Source organism: Cebus imitator, unplaced genomic scaffold (genome assembly GCF_001604975.1).
Source record: "Cebus imitator isolate Cc_AM_T3 unplaced genomic scaffold, Cebus_imitator-1.0 Scaffold95, whole genome shotgun sequence".
Taxonomy (NCBI): Eukaryota; Metazoa; Chordata; class Mammalia; order Primates; family Cebidae; genus Cebus; species Cebus imitator.
The window spans coordinates 6,178,360-6,197,129 of NW_016107410.1; the positions used below are offsets into that span (position 1 = coordinate 6,178,360).

Here is an 18,770-nt window from a genome sequence, read left to right on the forward strand (position 1 = left end):
TTTTTTTAAGACAAGGTCTCATTCTGTTGCCTTTTAGGCTCAAGTGATCCTCCTACCTCAGCCTCCCAAGTAACTGGGAGTGCACACCACCATGCCAGGCTGATTTTTTTCCACTTTAAAAATTTTTGTAAAGATAGGGTCTTGCTATGTTTCCCAGGTTGGTCCTAAACTGACCTCAAGTGATCCTTCTGTCTTGGCCTCTCAAAGTGCTGGGATTATAGGCATAAGCCACTGTGCCCAGCCTCAATTTCTTATAAACAATTGGTATTATCAACCATATAAATTTTTGCCAACATGATGGTCAAAAGTATTATCTTAGTGTTTTAGATTGTATATTCCTGAATTTTCATGAACCCGAGCATCTTTCAATATGTTTGTTAGCCATCCTTTCCTGTGAATCGCCCGCGATTTTTCTTTTAGTTTGCTCTCCTGTTCTTATTGAGTCATATGAATTCTTTATATTTTAGATGTAAATCCACAGTTATATATATTTTACATGTTTTCTGCTAGTCATTTTAAAAACATGTTCATATATTTAATTATTGAGTTATGACTTAATACCATAAAGTGTACAAATCTTGGCTGGGCATGGTAGCTCACGCCTGTAATCCCTGCACTTTGGGAGGCCAAGGTGGGCGGATTGCTTAACCTCAAAAGTTCAAGACCAGCCTGAGGAACATGCAAAACCCCATCTCTACAAAAAATATAGAAATTAGCTGAGTGTGGTGGTGTATGCCTGTAGTTCCAGCTACTTAGGAGGCTCAGGTGGGAGGATGGCTTGGGGCCAGGAGGCAGAGGTTGCAGTAAGCTATGATTGCACCACTGCATTCTGGCCTGGGCAACAGAGCAAGACCCTATCTCAAAATATAAAGATAAAAAAATAAAATTCTTAAGTATACCACTTGGTGAGTTTTTATCAATATATGCATATTGATACATGCATATAACTACTTCCCAGATCAAAATATAGAAAATTCTCATCATCCTAGAACAGTGCTGACTAATAAAACTTTGTGTGAAGATGGAAATGCTCTACATTCTCTGTCTTTCCCATGTAATGCAATAGCCATTATCCAATGTAGCTATTGCGTGCTTGAAATGTGGCTGTTTCTAAGAAATTGAATTTTTAGTTTTAGTAGTCTGATGTATTGGATAGTGAAGCCCAATATTCCCCTCCAACAACTCTTTCTCTAACTTTTATCACCATAGTCAGTTTTTGAACCTTTTAAATGGCATACTTTGCTTACTCTTTTGTATATAAATGTAATAATACATTGTGTATTCTTTCATTCTATAATCATATATTATATACCATTCAGCTTTTTTATTTAACCACTGTCTGTTAGATTCATCCTTGTTGCAGGCTTCAGTGTTTGTGCATGTGTTACTACTTTGTAGTATTCTGTTCTATGAATTTGTCAAAATTTGTTTATCCATTCACTTGTTGATGGGTATTTGGGTTGTTTTCACTTTCGGCTAATATGAATAAAGCTGCTATGAACATTCTTGTTTCTTTTGGTAGGCATAGGCACTCATTTTCTTTTGGGTAGAGTTGTTGGGCTATATGGTGGAAATATGTCTTGGCTCTAGTATATCTATCTAAATAGTCTCCCAAAGTGGTTGAACTAATTATTAACCTTCTCACCAACAATGTATAGTAATGTGGTTATTCTGCATAATCTTCCCCATTTGATGTGTTCCCAAGAGCACTCCCAGGTTTAGTGATTTGCTAGGAAGACTCATAGGACTTAGCCCGTAATCATGTTCGTGGCTATAATTTATTGCAGGAAAATCAGCAAAGAGAAAAGGCACATGAGATGAAGTTTGGAAGAAATGAGGCGTAAGCTTCCAAAAAGCTTCTCCTAGTGTAGTTACACAGAGTGCGCTTAATTCCTGCAGCAACAAATTGTGACCACCTGTGTGAAATGTTGTCTTCTCCGGGAAGCTTGTTAGAGGCAAAGCACTGAGAGTTATCAGTAGGGTCTGGTTAAGTAGGCATCCTTTGCTTAAGCATAGGATTAACCATACCAAAATCCTAGAGTCCCATGAAGAAAGCAGATGTTCAGCATAAACCATATTATTTGCTCAAACTGTTTAGACATAGTGAGTTATTTCATCAGTTGTGGGAATGGTGGGAACCTTCTCAAAATCCAGGTTCTCGGATGTCAGCCAAAGACTAACTTTGCAAGTAGCTCTCTAAGAATGGCGGTCTCAGACATGGGATGTTAACTCTTTTCTGCACACTTGATATTTTCCATCATTTTGCTTTTTGCCTTTCTGAAAGGTAGGAGGTAGGATCTTGTGTTTTTACATTTTCCTGAAGCATATTGATACCAAACAGATTTTCATATATTTGTTGCTCATTTGTCTGCCTTCTTGGTGAAAAGCCTTTTCAAAGCCTTTGCCTATTTTTTAAAAAGTGGTTGTCTTTTTTTCTTATTACTTTGTAGGAATTCTTCATATATTCTGGATATGAGTCCTTAGATACTTGTATTGCAAATATTTTCTCTTTGTTGCTTATCTATTTACTTTTTTTTTTCTTTTGGGGACGGAGTCTCATTCTGTCACCCAGGCTGGAGTGCGATGGTGTGGTCTCAGCTCACTGCAACCTCCGCATCCCGGGTTCAAGTGATTCTCCCACCTCAGCCTCCCAAGTAGCTGGGACTACAGGCGTGTGCCACCACATCCAGCTAATTTTTATATTTTTATTAGAGATGGGGTTTCATTGTAGGTAATTTTTATATTTTTAGTAGAGGTGGGGTTTCATTATGTTGACCAGGCTGGTCTCAAACTCCTGACTTCGTAATCTGCCTGCCTCAGCCTCCCAAAGTGCTGGGATTACAGGCTTGAGTGAGCCACCACTCCCGGCCTGTTCACTTTTTTAATGATGCCTTGGGTTGAACAGATGTTCTTAATTTTAATACAGTCTCATCTATCCTTGTGTTTATGTGGATAGTACTTTTTGTGCTCTTCTTAAGAACTCTTTACCAGCGTCCTGAAGATATTTTCTTATGTTTTCTTTTGGAAACTTTATTTTACCTATGTTATTTGTGACCCACCTCAAATTAACTGTTTGGTAAGAACAACATGTTAAGAGTCTGTTTTCTCCATAGGGAGATTGATTTATTTCACCACCACTGCCTTTTCCCATTGAGTGACAGTGATATCTTTGATGTAAATCAAGTGATTGTACATATGTTGGTCTATTTCTGGACTATTTATTCTGTTCCATTGGTCTCTGTTTATTCTGTGCCAGTAATATACTGTCATCATTATTGCAACTTTATAATAAGTCTATCTGGTGGTGTAAATCTTATAACTTTGTTATCCTTAAAAAGGAATAATAGTTTACATTACTCTAATTTGTTCAGGATTAAATCACATATCATATTCAAAAGCATTTGACATGTAAGTGTTCAGCAAAGGTTAATTTTTTTCTATTTTTTTCCTTCCAGGTTTTAATTAGTAGTAATTCTTTTTTTTTTTTTTTTTTTTTTTTTTTGAGTTGGGGTCTCACTCTGTTGCTCAGGAAGTGCAGTGGCTCAGTCATGGCTTACTGCAGCCTCAATCTCCCAGGCTCAAGCCGTCCTCCCACCTCAGCTCTGGAGTAGTTAGGATTATAGGCACCTACCACCATGCCCAGCTCTTTATTTGATGTTTTATAGAGCAGGGTCTTGCTTTGTTGCCCAGGCTGGAGTCCCTGTTTTTAATAAGCTAATAGTACATTTGTTTCCTTTATTAGAATGGGTTAATAAGCCATCTGAGAAAGTTATTTTGGAAGCTCAGACTTCTTCTTTCCTGAAATAAAAATAATACTTTTTAAATTTAGTGTGTTACTTTTCTTCAAGAGGCTGTGTTCCCTCACTTATTCAGATCCTTGAATTTTCAGATTTAAATTTATAGTCTAAATCTGGACTGACTTACTCTTCTTTCAGTGTACATCTTATATATCTAGAAATTAGTTTTTATATTTTGCGTTTAGGTAAATCTAGGCAAAATTTTAGTCCATTTTAGTTTCTTATTTTAAGGTTAATTTTATTTGAATTATAATTATAAATGTACTTATATAAAATTGTTGGAATTCAAAATGATCTCAGTTGAAGCCAATGTAATTTCAAGCTTTAGAAGTTAGCTCAAAATGTGCTGTTAATCAGTTGCCTACTTCACTGAAAAATAATTCTTTATGTAGTTGCTTCATAAGAATTCAAACATACATCTGTGTTCCATTTATGTAGACTTAGGTTATAACATAAATTATATGGCTAGAAAAAGTTTGAATACTTTACCCCAATATTCTAGAAGAAAAAGCCCTTAGCCAGTAGATTGGAACCAAGCTAATAATATATACATATATTTTTGAGATAGAGTCTTGCTCTGTCACCCAGGCCTGGTGCAGTGGCATGATCTCAGCTCACTGCAACCTCCACCTTCTGGGTTCAAGTGATTCTCCTGTCTCAGCCCCCTAAATAGCTGGGATTGCAGGCATACACCATGCCCAGCTAGTTTTTGTAGTTTTTAAAAATTTTTAAGTAGAGATGGGGTTTCACCATGTTGGCCAGGCTGGTCTTGAACACCTGACCTCAAGTGATCCATCGACCTCGGCCTCCCAAAGTGCTGGAAATTACAGGCATGAGCCACCGCACCCAGCCTCAACCTAGTCATTCTTTTTTTATTTTTATTTTTTGGGTCACAGTCCACTCTTTCGCCCAGGCTGGAGTGCAATGGAGCAGTTCCCTCCCGTTGTTTCTATATCAGACCATTTCTATTACTTATAATTAAAATTTTATTGCGGCTAGTGATGACATATATAATAATAGCATTAGGACTTCATTTCTTTATCACTAGTAGGCAGGAAAATGTTGCTCAGTGGACCCAAATTCCTCTGTCTTTTACTATCAATCCTTGTCAAGGGAAACATGATAATCTTATCTGTGAGAGGGAGGAGGCCTAAAAGTGGTAATTATTTTTCCTAATTTGTTACCTTTTTTATGTAAGTTCTAAAAAACTTAACGGCTTTCTCTGAATTTTTAAAAATATTCATCTTGTGACTGCTAGAGCTGAAATGATTGTTGTCTTTATTCTATTTTTATAGTACTTCTTTGTCTAAAATGGGCTGTTTGTGAGCTTTGTCCTTTTGTGCTTCACAGGAACCAGCACCTATGACAGAAGATCTGCTAGAAGAGCAGTCTGAGGTTTTAGCTAAATTAGGTACATCAGCAGAAGGGGCTCACCTCCGCGCACGCATGCAGAGTGCCTGTCTGCTCTCAGATATGGAGTCTTTTAAGGTGGGTCATACTTTCAGAGCTCTGGGGTCTATTTTGAGCTATTCTGGGATGAAACTGTGAAAGTCACTCTGTAAAGTGGTATAAAGGGCTGAATGCCTTTTTGTTAAGTGTTTGGATTTCATTAGTAGTTAAACACTGCCATATCCCCCCAGAGGACATAGTCAAACTTGTTTCTTAAGTTTTAAAAAAGCAAAGATCCAATGTTATTAATAGTTGAATGTTGAGAATAGAATCTTTTCTATATGTGGATTGGGGTGCTTTCTTCCTTTGTGTTCAGCCAATTTAATGGAAGGCTTTTAGGAAACTGTTAGGATTTAACATGGGTCACTTCATTTAACAAACTTTTGAGCGCCTATTGTGTACTTTGCACTGTGATTAGATGAGTTAAGGAATAGTGTTTACCCTCGGTTACAGTCGATTGAGGTTGTAGGAGGAGATATGTAAGGAATTATAATGTCATGAGTTCTCTTATGAAGGCAGGGTCAAAAAGACTGAGTCTGCTGAGTAGGTCATGAAAGGTTTCTGAGAGGAGTCACTATTTCGGATGAGTAGGCATTTGCTATCTGAAGAATATTTTAGGCTTGGATATAGGTCTGTATTTTGAACATCTAGGATTGAGGGAATGGTGATATTTGGCTTATTAGCTTAAAAACCAGGAATGAAGAAGGACTTTTATTTTTGAAAGCAAAGGCAAGTCCATGTATATTTTAAAACCCTCAAGTGGGTAGCCCCATGGGCTACAGAGCTTCCTTTCCTACTGCTGATACTCTGAACCATCTCCTGGCCCCGGACTTCCCTCATTAACCTGTGATAGCTTCCATTTTCGTAATCCATAGACCGTACGCAGTCCTGCTTCTGTACTGTTTAGGCCATTGTGAGTTTTATTTTTCTCTGAAACATTTGTGTGTTATTTTTAAACATATACACTCCACAAACACCTATGCCACTTTCATCCTTTTTTGCTAGTAGATATAAGTGACAATAAAAGGGAGTCATTTGTTTCCTGCTTATTTTACCCATCTTTACTAAATGAAAAAATCTTTAGTGAACCTCTTAAGAGCTGTGTTTTGCTTGGAGACTTAAATGATACAGAAAATCTGCCAGTTCTGTACTACCATGTGACAAGAAAGAGATAAGTTGTTTTAAAACAAATAGTTGGTGCAATGGATAAAGAGAAGCCAGTTGACTCTCAGGGCAAGTGTCAAACCAAAAGGTAGAGAAGGGAATTGGCTTAAGGTGTATGTGCACAGCAGGAAATAGCAGCCTCCGTAGCAGTAATTTTCCATCTGACCTCTAGCTGCCTTCATAGTCATCTGTCCCTGTCCTGCTGCAGTGTCTTTGCAGAGGCATGCACAAGAGGACATTCTAAATAGGAACTGTGAAAGTCTTTCCCCATGGAAACGTACTGGTCCCTCTTGGTAAGTTTCTATATAGTTCCTCTAACATTGCGCTTTAGCAACACTGTGACTCATTAGACTATTTTGAACTAACCTGGGCACCTACAAATCTTTCATGGCATTGTTTTAACCAGAAAATAGATAGTAATTTAAATAGCCAACTTACATATCTGCCCATGTGTAGAAATCATTTAAGGAAACAGGTAGTTATTCTAAAATAGACATGGTTGCCTTTACTTTTTGTATAGGGATAAGTTAGTATTAAGGGCTCTTGAGAGTCCCCAGAGCATTGGAAGCATACTAATATGTGCCTGGGCACACCTCAAAGTTCCAGAAGGAGAGGGTGGATTCTGGAGCATGCCCTTGTGGTACAAACCTTTAATAGTAAAAAGAAGATAAGCTCAAGGGAGCCTTGGCCTTTCTTGGTGTCTGTGTTCAGCCTGATATAGTAAGGACAACCAGAAGGAAGAATTTTGGCATGAAATGCTTTTCTTTAATATAATTTATAATGTATGAGTAGAATATTATTTTCTTTTGAAGTTTATGCTCTTTATTCCAGGCCTCCTTCTGTGGTTTCCTAAGATATTTTCATGTGGGTATGCTGTTGGCTGATTAAGATTTAGATCTTTGTACATGAATCATGAGTCACGCAGTGTCATGAAATAATCTTGACCCACTGCTTTTACCATGGACAATATCATAAACCTTTTAAGTTTGTGTTGTTGACAGACAGTGAAGGATCTTCTAGAGGATCTGCCCTCAGGGGTATATCCTAACATGGTAAGGATGGTCAAGCTGGTAGCCCTTGAGGCCAGTGAGGTGAAACTGGTAGTTTTACCCTTCACATTTCAGACACACCATTCTAATCATGTTGGTTTTCATGCCTATCCTTAGGACTCTACTAGTACATCACTGGAACAGTTGCAGAAAGACCTCTGTGCCTTACCACGAATACTGGGTAGCCTCGTCTTTTTTTCCAGGCTTGAAGTTAGAATCACTGAAAGGTTTTTGGCATACGTCATCATTAATTCTATAGAACTATCCACTTACTAAAACTTTAATCAGTTTGGTTCTAGAAGCCTGAAAAACAGTAGTTTGAATTCCAACTCCTTAACAGCACAAAACCAATTAATTTGATAGTAATTTGTTATATAAAGTATAAGAATTTGATGGCAGAATAGAACGTTTTTGAGGTTAGCTGATATTTATTGCAGAACCAGCATTGATTATTGAGGAAAAGAAGAACAGGACTTCTTCATCACTGTTATCCTGATCATGTGGTGTATTATTTAATTTTTACTTTTCTTAGTATTGAGTAGTTATTGTACTGTAATATTAAACCTAGTTGTATAACATGTGTTTAAGAAAAAAAAAAAAAAAAAAAGAAAGAGGGTTTTTAGGATGTTTGAATTTCTATTTATGAGTAAGAGTGGTCTATAATTTACTTTACATTAAGTTTTTAATATCCAAATTCATTGAATGAAAATGTTTTCTTTTTCTATAAAGCTGAGAAAATAAAAATAAAATGCTTTTGGTACTTTAACATCTGACCTGTTTTAAAGGTGATACCCAAATTCATTTCACATATTAGATTGTGAAGATTAGATAGGCTTTTTTTGAAAAAATCATTTTGCAAACAGGCTTAACATTCACTGTTGATTTTTTTTTTTTTTTTTTTTTTTTTTTTTTTTTTTTTTTTTTTTTTTTTTTTGAGACGGAGTTTCGCTCTTGTTACCCAGGCTGGAGTGCAATGGCACGATCTCGGCTCACCGCAACCTCCGCCTCCTGGGTTCAGGCAATTCTCCTGCCTCAGCCTCCTGAGTAGCTGGGATTACAGGCACGTGCCACCATGCCCAGCTAATTTTTTGTATTTTTAGTAGAGACGGGGTTTCACCATGTTGACCAGGATGGTCTCGATCTCTTGACCTCGTGATCCACCCGCCTCGGCCTCCCAAAGTGCTGGGATTACAGGCTTGAGCCACCGCGCCCGGCCTCACTGTTGATTTTTATTTGATTCTGCTGAATTTTTTTGTCTTATTTTAGGCAGCTAATCCAGGTTGCTTCCTGGAAGATTTTGTGAGGTGGTATTCACCCCGGGATTATATTGAAGAGGAGGTGATTGATGAAAAGGGCAACGTGGTGCTGAAAGGAGAACTGAGCGCCCGGATGAAGATTCCAAGCAATATGTGGGTAGAAGCCTGGGAAACAGCTAAGCCAATTCCTGCTAGAAGGCAAAGGAGACTCTTTGATGATACACGGGAAGCAGAAAAGGTAATTGAGGTTTAATTCTCAAATACTAGAAAGCAAATTATTATTCTTGCATTTTAGAAAGTCACTATCATAGACATGAGAGCTTTGGACACACTTGCGATGCAAAACATTGAAATTCAATGAACTTTTTATAAATCTACTATTCACATTTAAGATTTTTTGCAAATAGGGCAAATAACAGGCATGCATAGTTTAAACAGACTGCTTACCATTGAATGTCTCACAATATATGTTTAAAGTGTTAAAAATGGGTATGTCCTTTGAGCTAGCAGTTCTACTACCAAACAGTTATTAAGGAAATAAAAAGAAATATACAAGGATCTATGTATATAAATGATGTTCAACAAAGTTCTTAAGTGAAAAAGCAGAAAAAACCAAAGTTTCTAACAATAGGGACTTGGCTTATTAAATTATGGTATATCCATTCAGTGGCCTGCTTTGCAGCTATTAGAAAACATTTAGAGTTAAGGAGATCAGTGACACCTGCGTGAAATTGAATTGTCCTGCACACCTTTCTACCTCCCCCACCCCCCAAAAAATCCCATGAAATCAATAGAGTAAATAAATCCATGCATTCAGCATTACTAAGAGGTAGAAATTACACTGACCTTCCACTTAATAGTAAGTAGAGAAATAAGCCAAATTCCAGTGTAGCTCCCATTGTTGTAAGTCTATATAGATATAGTGAGTAGGGGGCAGGAAGGAAAAAGAGCCAAGAGATACAGAAGACTTAGATGAAACACAAAGTCACCTCAGAAATATTGAGCCTAACACCATATGCCAAAATACTGAACACAGGTAGGGTTACTAGTTCACAGCATTTGCCACAAGGAAGGGGCTTGAATGTAAACAGGACTAGAAATGGGGCCTTGGAGAAAATCAAATATACAAAGAAGGAGTGGTGTCCCTTAGGAATGATGGGAAATAAGAGGGGAAAATTAAGGATCCTGCAGAAATGAAAGAAAAACAAGACAATCAGCCTCCCTCATCCCCCTCTATCCATTAAAGAAACTGCACAAGAGGGCACTTCGAAGCTATTTGTGGTACTACTAGAGAACAGACCACATCCATTTAAGAGTACTTTACAAAACAGAAAATGCAAATTAGATCATTTCAGCTAATGAAAATATTTCCCAGAAAATCAGTCACAAAGCAGAAGAAAATTGTAATATAACATTCCAAACTTAATCAGATATCCTCAAACAAGGAGGATATGAAAAAACCCTGTTTAATCAGAAATACTAAAATCAAGAACAGAGACAGACCAAAAAAAACCCACAAAGAAATGAAACTACAGCTAATTTAGCTCAGGATAGAAGCAGAAGAAAAAGGCAACCATGTGAAAAATGAAGACTAAGAGGGCCAAGAGAGAATAGATTTATGTGTAAATTTTGTAAAAGGCATTGAAGAAAAGTGGGAAAACAGCCAAGAGAATGAAAAGGAGATATAGGAGTAAAAGGAATCGAAGAGAAAGTAGTATAAATGAAAGATAAGAAAAGTAGGAATATTCAATTCATTAGTTTCCTTTAAGGAGAAAAATCAGAACGCTAAGACAGAACTAATACAGTCCCCTATGGCTTAACAAAGAGGATACATTTTGAGAAGCTCCTCTTTAGGCAATTTTGTCGTCATGCGAACATCATAGACTATACTCACACAGACCCAGATGGTACAGCCTACCAGTCACTTAGGTTAGAAAATTAATGGAATAAAAACTTTCTGTTAAACAATACTTGGTGAAAGGGGAAAATACAAATTGAAAGTACAGAATTTTTGAAAAACAATGAGAATGAAAACTCTACATTAGAACCTATAGGCTATACTTAAGAAGTGATGAAACGAACTTTCATAGCCCTAAACACCTATATCAGCAAAAACAAAAGAATGAAAATAAATGAATTAAATTTCTAACTAAAAACCCTAGGGAAAAAAAAGTAAAAAGAAAACAAAAGGAAGGAAATAAAAAGGAGACAGTAATGAAGTAGAGAACAGAAAAACAGATGAAATTAGTGAGTTCAGTCAAGTTCTTTTAAAATCAGCAAAATAGAGAAGCCATTAGCTAATTTAATCAAGAAAAAAAGGGAAAGCACATAAATAAAATAATAAATGACAAAAAGGTCACATCTTAATTACTACTGATACAGAGGAAATGTATTAAAAATACTACTCTGCACATCTCTGTATATATAAATTTGAAAACCAAGTTAAATTAGACAGTTTCCTATGGAAATTCCTACCAAAAATATAATTTCTATCAAAGCTAACACCAGTAAAAAAGAAAAAGTATAAACAGACAAATTTTCACAAGACAGTTATCAAGGAACTGCCCCATAAAAAAGAACCAGGCCCAGATGGTTTCACAGGGAAACCCAACTAAATATCAAGAAACCATATAGTCCCAATGCTACATAAATTATTTCAACACACAATAATTGGAGGAAATTTTCCAGCTTCTTTCTGTGGAACAACTATAGCATTGGTACCTAAATCTGATAAAGACAGCATATTTTTAAGAATAGCAGACCAGTAATACTTAAGAAATTTAATGCAAAATCTGAAGTAAACTGACATTAATATCACTTTAAGAAAATAATACGTGTTGATCAGATGTAAGGATGATTATTTAGAAGTCTGTTGATATAATTTGCTTCATTAATAGGTCTAAGCAGAAAATTATATCATTATCTCCATTTGTGCTGAAAAAGCCTTTGATAAATTTAATTTAAAACTTGGGAAAAAAGTGGAATAGATGGCTACTTCCTTAAAATAAGACAATATATAGAAACTTTAGTCCTAAATACAGCATCTTAATTGGGGAAGCCGTAGGGGGTCACTAAAGCCAGGAACAAAGCAGGGATGCCTTCCATCTCCACTGCCAATGAAAATTGTTCTGCAGGTATTAGCTAGTGTAATTAACACGACAAAGCAGAGGCATGGGAGTTAGAAGAACTCTGCAGTGGTATGACAGTATACTTGGAAAAATTCAAAAAGCCAGTGTTGAAACTAATATAAATGAATCCAGCAAGGCAGTAGGATATATAGTTAACATACAGTAATCAGTAGCATTCATGTACACTAATAACCATTTAGGAGATCTAAATATAATTTTCATTATAAGAGGAAAAATGGTAAAATGCTTAACAGAAAATGTTTGAAATCTTAATGAAGAAAATAAAACACTCCTCAAAAACACACTTGAACAGAAAGCCCTCAAACTCCTAGGCTCAAGTGATTCTCCTGGCTCAGCTTCCCTGGTAGCTAGGAGTACAGGTGAACAACTAATTATTTTTCTTAATTTTTTACAGCGATTAGATCTCACTCTGTTGCCCAAGCTGGTCTCAAACTCCTGGCCTGAAGCAATTCTCCTGCCTCAGCCTCCCAAAGTGCTGGGATTACAGGTGTGAGCCAGTGTGCTGGCCTATGATTTACTTATTCTAAAAAACAATAAGGATGGAAAGAGGAAAAATAACCTAAACCTGAAGACAAGTTGAGACACATGAACCCAGCTGTAGTTCAAATGAGTAACATAACCACACTGACAGGGATTGGTAAAGGGAGGGAAGATCTAATTCAAGTGATTTATGGACACATCAAATGTGTTTGACTGTATACTCTCTGTTGTGGTGGGGGATGGGACTGCTAAAAAATTCTTGAGGCTTAGGGCGGTGGCTTACACCTGTAATCCCAGTACTTTGGGAGACCAAGGTGAGTGGATGACTTGAGGTTAGGAGTTTGAGACCAGCCTGGCCAACGTGGTAAAACCCCATCTCTACTAAAAATATAAAAATTAGCCAGGGGTTTTAGCACACACCTGTGATACCAGCTACTTAAGAGGCTGAGGCAGGAGAATCGCTTGAACCTGGAAGGTGGAGGTTGCAGTGAGCCAAGATCACACTGCTCCATTCCAGCCTGGGTGACAGAATGAGACTCCATCTCAAAAAAAGAAAAAAATCTTGAAATCTGTTATCTAGGCTTATTTTTTTGTAATGATATGGGTAAAGCAATTCTGAAACTCTTTTAAATGTATTATTGGTTGGGCGAAGTGAGTAACTAAATGTGTTGGTGGTGTTGGAAGCCAGAATTTCTTACTGTGGAAGTGAGATGCAAGTATGAAATTAAGGAATGCAAGGAAGAACCCAGTGGCAATGGATTGGAATTAGAGGTATTAGTATGGACTTGCAGGTTTTTAAAATATGGATAGGTTATGTGGGTATGTACATGTGTAAGTATTTGTGTATATGTATATATACAAGCATACATTCCCAACTTTCTTCTTAAAGAGTCTAGAAGCAGTGACACCCCCATAGCAATAAGCACACATAGCTTGTTTTTTTTTTTTTTAACGTTCCTCACTAAAAGTAACCATGCTTTCCTAAAAAAAAAAAAAAAGACTGATTTCACAGTTGAGGCAGGGAAGGTACAAGATAAACCTGGAACATCCTGGATTGCTAGACAGTAAGGAAGTTGCTTAAAAAAACGATGGGGTCATTTCATAGAGAGCTAACTTGAAGGGACTCAACATTGGCCAAATCTGGGACAATTTGAGTTTTAAATAGTTAAGGACAGAAATGAATTATAAACCATTAGAAAAAATAGGAATTCTTGGAACCATATTGATAATTTATGGATAAACAAAGAACTAGGTTGGGGGAGGTCATTTCCTACAGAACAATGATTGGTAAATATAGTGGATATGTTGGAAGTCTTCATTTTGCAACCGTGTTCATAGTAAAGACTGGTTCAGCAAGAATCACAAACAGATACTAAGTCTAGGTGGAAGTTTGAAGAGCATCATCTTGCATGGTTTTTAAGTGTTTCTTTACAGAATGCTTCTGTGTTGCAAGGCAAGTGGAGAAATAGCACAGTGTCTCCATAGGAAGGTCAAAATTAACATCACCAATGAGGAATAAATGGAGATCCTGCACATTGGGCTGTGATACTCTGACGAACCCAACACCACTCTTACATGCTGTTTGGTCCAGGAATGCAAAATCTGAGCCTAATTGTGAGGGAACATTAGATGAACCTAAAATGAGGAACATTCTATTTTAAAAAGAGTTTGAAAAAAGAAAATCTACACAATTTTGGGGCATATTAAAGACACAGGAGCCAACCGAAAGAGTTTCCAACTGGCCAACACTGGAACAATTTGAAAAACAAATTAAAATAATGTTGGATTGTAACTCAGGGTACAAAATAAATATCCTTGAGTTCATACTGATATAAATAATTGATTGAATATGTAAGTTAATGGGATAGAAGAGACAAATCTCCTGTGCAAAATTCTAAATGTATGTAGAGACTCCACCCTCAAGGAGGCTAAAGCTAATTCCCACTCCCTAAGTGTGTGCTACACATAGTGACTTCCTTCCAAAGAGTATGGTGCACAAGGAGGGAAAAAGAGTAACGTTACAGTGCAGCAACCCGACTGACACTCTCTCAGCTAGGTGATGAAGGGTAACAGCCACAGGCTAAGTCGTAATGGCAGTATGTACTCTTGACATGATGTGATGACAGTGGCACTTTACCTCTCTGATCTTCCTTCCCGAACCCAGTTCAATCATGAGAAAAACATTAGATAAACCATAATTGAAGGAGTTTTTATGAAATACTTGACTAGAATTGAAAACTGTCAAGGTCAGTAAAAACAAGGAAAGTCTGAGAACTGTCACAGCCAAGAGGAGCCCAGAAACATGACAGCTAAATGTATTGTGATATCTTGAAGTGGATCCTGGAACAGGAAAATGATATTAGATAAAAACTAAAGAAACTGCGTACATACATGTTGACAGCATTATTCATGATAGCCAAAAAATCGCACAGACTCAAATGTCTATCAGTGATAAATGGATAGGCCAATTATAATCTGTCCATGCAATGGAGTACCAGCCATAAAAAGGAAGAAAGCACTGGTATGTGTTACAACTGGCACATTACATGGACGAACCTTGTAAATATTACGCTAAGTGAAAGTGGCCAGAAACAAAGGGCCACATATTGCATCGTTCCATTTATATGAAAGGTCTAGAACAGGCAAGTCAATAGAGACAGCAAGTTAGATTAGTAGTTTCCAGCGATGGGGACTGAGAATGGGGGAAATCAGGAGTGGCTGCTTTGGAGTACTGGATTTCTTTTGGTGTAAATGAAAGAAAATGTTCTGGAATTAGGTAATGGTGATGGTAACATAATCCTGCAAATACGCTAAAAACCACTGAAGTTATCCATTTTAAAGTGCTGAATTTTATGGTATGTGAGTTACAGCTCAATTTTTAGAAAGTGAAGAAATCTGAATACAGTATGGAATTTAGTTAGCCAAAAAGTAGGGAGGAAGAGGAGACTATACTCAAAATGTCAGTGTTATAAAAAGACAGAGTGAAAGCTGTTCCAGATTAGTTGAGATTGAAGAGCTGTGACAACTAAAGGCATTGGACGATCCTTACCTAGACTTGTAGTGGTGGAGGGAAAGGGTCATAAGAGACATTATGTGGCTGGGCACAGTGGCTTATACCTGTAATCCCAGCACTTTGGGAGGCTGAAGCAGGTGGATTACCTGAGGTCAGGAGTTTAAGACCAGCCTCGTCAACATGGTGAAACCCTGTCTTTACTAAAAATACAAAAATCAGCCGGCCAGCAGTGGCTATAGTTGTAGCTACCCGGGAGGCTGAAGCAGGAGAATTGCTGGAGCCTGTGAGGCGGAGGTTGCAGGGAGCCGAGATCGTGCCACTGCCCTCCAGCCTGGGTGACAGAGAAAGACCCTGTCTCAAAAAAATAAAATAAAAGACACATGGGTCAGTTGACAAAACTGCAATAAGGATAGTAGGTTAGATTACAGTTATTTTATCAGTGTTAAATTTATTGTATATAATGAGAATCATTTGCATTTTGATTACATAAAATATTTTTAATTTTAGGAAGTACAGATATTTTGGGATAAGGGGCATGAGTATGCAACTTATTCTGAAATTATTCAGAAACAAGTTTATGTCTATAGTGTGTACATACACAAGAGCACAGGGAGATGCAAGGGATCCAGAACAGAGGAGGGAGACATCCGGGTAAAGGGTAATAACATATTTCATGTTATTCCTGCAGATTTGTTTTTTCTCGGAGTTAAAGAAAACAAAATTCAGAAAGGTGGGTGTTAGCAAGGATGTACAACAGAGGGAATTCATTACTCTAGATAAGAATGTAAATCTGTTGAAATACTTTGTAGGATAATTATCTTATACATTTCCTAGTTCAGTTTTTACGTATATATCCTAAAGTAATTGTTGTACAAGTGCCATTTGCACCAGGAAATATGTGCAACAATGTAATGGGAGCATTATTTGTAATAGCCAAAAATTGAGGGGCTATCTATCCGCTATTAGTGTAGGAACATGTTAATACAGCAGTGAAAAACCATGTTGGAATGGTATATGAATCTCAAAAACAATACTGAAAAAAAGCAAGTCGCTGAGGGGTATAAACAGAAACATTCTATTTATATAAAGGTTAAAACTAGAAAAAAGTGAACATATTATTTAAGGCTACATATGTGAAAAAACTATAAAGAAAAGCAAAAGAATGATTGGTAGTTAATTCTGGGGATGGAGGGTACACAGGAGGACTTGGAAAGGCCTGGTAACATTCTGTTTCCTAAGCTGGTGTTTTCTTTAAACTATTTCTAATTCTCTGGTATGTATAGTATAGTTCTTCATTTAAAAAAGTTTCAAATCAGACAAAACTCTCCAAGCCAAAAAAAAAAAAGTCCACCATAAGATGAACAAAGCAAATCATAAACCAGTATGTAAGTTACTAATTTTTGTTAAGAAATTACATATGCATCTACATCTCTGTGTTTAAACGGGCTTATAAGTAGTTTGAGAGGATAAACATGAAAATGTGTTTTGGTGAAGGAGGATTGCAGGAAACTTTCTGCATCACCTGTGTTTTTTTAAATTTTGAAATCCATGAGCATTTATTAGTCAGACTCACATTATGAGATTATACTTCTTAAAATTTTGTTTATTGATATCAAAGAACTTTATATATTTATAGAGTTTATACTTCTTTTATCTTTATTACTGTTGAATAAAGAGCCTAAAGGTAGGGTCCACGTTTTGTATACATACTTCTCTGTATTCTTATAATAAGAATTGGAAAAAAAAATTAAAATGTATGGAAAGTCAGAATGTTTAGAAATACTGAGAAAAGCAGGTTAAAAAGCAGTATTTTACATATTTAATATTAGTATCTTTAATATGTGTATTCTGTGTCTTAAAACGAAAACATTCCACTGTTCATGATTGTTATCTCTAGGCATTGTAGTTTATCGGTGGTTTTTTCTTTGTATTTTCCTTATTTGCATGTATTACATATGGAAGCCCCCCCCCAAAAAATGAGAATATTTAGCATTATTAAAGATTGAAGTTCTTAGGTGCTTTCAGTAACATTATCCTCACCTTTGGGGTTGTGGCTGTCTACCTGTGATGGGGAGTGCTGTCTTGCTAAGATGTAAGACGAGTGGCTGAGGATTTGCACTTCCGTAAGAGGCTGTCATCCTTTGACACCCGCGCTGATCATATGTGTACACTATGCCTCCTTCAGGTGCTGCACTATCTGGCAATCCAGAAACCTGCAGACCTTGCTCGGCACCTGTTACCTTGTGTGATTCATGCAGCTGTACTCAAGGTAAAGGAAGAAGGTAAATGTCATATTTAACTGATCATTAGTTCATTTCCAAAGTGAAAGTATATTTTGCTTAATTTATTTAATGATGGCTTTACTCTTTTAAAAATAGAAAATCTAGAAAACATTTCTTCAGTTAAGAAGATCATAAAGCAGATAATATGCCATTCCAGTAAAGTTTTGCACTTCCCCAATCCAGAAGACAAGAAGTTGGAAGTAAGTTTGATGTAGTGTCAGAATCTTGCCCAGTGTTCTCCTCAGTTGGCACAAATTATTTTTAAGATGCGTTTTTTTAAAAGGCTTTGCTTTTTTGCCATCTCCCAACGTATGCCTCTTCCTTTTCCACCGCCAGGAAATCATTCACCAGATTACTAATGTGGAAGCTCTCATTGCAAGAGCTCAGTCACTAAAAGCCAAGTTTGGAACTGAGAAATGTGAACAGGAGGAGGAAAAGGAAGATCTTGAAAGGTAACTGCTGTTTGGCTAATTCAGTTTTGTCCACAGTAGGAAAAGCCACCACTCTCTTAAGAAAAATTGTAATGGATATTGAGACTCTTTTGTGGTACTCATATATTATTTGAACAAGCATTGTCTAGAGACAAAAATACTTAATTATCATAGCATTTGACTTCTGTATTTCTGAGCATTTGACTTCTCCTGTATGTCTGAGTCTCTGCCAGGTGTTTCCATTCTTCCCACTTTTAGAAACAGTCTCCCAGAGCCTCTTTTTCTAGGGATTCCTTGGTTTGCTCTTGGAGATGCGGTGACTGAAATTTCTTGTGGAGGAGCTGTTAACTGTGTTGCTCACCCTGCCCCAAAACTTTGTTTTCAGCTGTTACTGTTCCTTGACCACAGTGTGGAGGTGCTAAAACCATCTCCGCTTACTGTTCCAAGTTGTTTATTTGAAACAAAATTTGTGATAGCAAAGGTACACCTCGCAATTATGTTTTGAAAGAGGGACCAGATGGCTTTTCTCAGATGAGGCAGATGATCAAGGCAGTCTTTTCTCTTTATGAAACTCAACACCATTACCAGTGGAGCTTAGATCAGTTTGAGGCCCTGTACATTTTTTGCTTGTGTTACTTAAAAGAGCAATATTGGTTTATTTGTTCTTTTTTTTTTTTTTTTTTTTTTTTTTTTTTTTTTT

General features: G+C 36.9%; 1 protein-coding gene across 3 annotated transcripts in view; it reads left to right on the top strand.

Annotated features, from left to right (window-relative positions):
- Positions 1–18,770, top strand: part of RAB3GAP1 (RAB3 GTPase activating protein catalytic subunit 1) — a 98,886-nt gene that overhangs the window by 73,767 nt on the left and 6,349 nt on the right. For all 3 annotated transcript variants that reach the window (XM_017536039.2, XM_017536040.2, XM_017536041.2), the window contains exons 18-22: positions 5,148–5,285; positions 8,726–8,953; positions 17,543–17,639; positions 17,736–17,839; positions 17,976–18,091. In XM_017536039.2, coding sequence (XP_017391528.1) covers positions 5,148–5,285; positions 8,726–8,953; positions 17,543–17,639; positions 17,736–17,839; positions 17,976–18,091 — 683 coding nt within the window. The remainder of the gene's footprint in view (positions 1–5,147; positions 5,286–8,725; positions 8,954–17,542; positions 17,640–17,735; positions 17,840–17,975; positions 18,092–18,770) is intronic.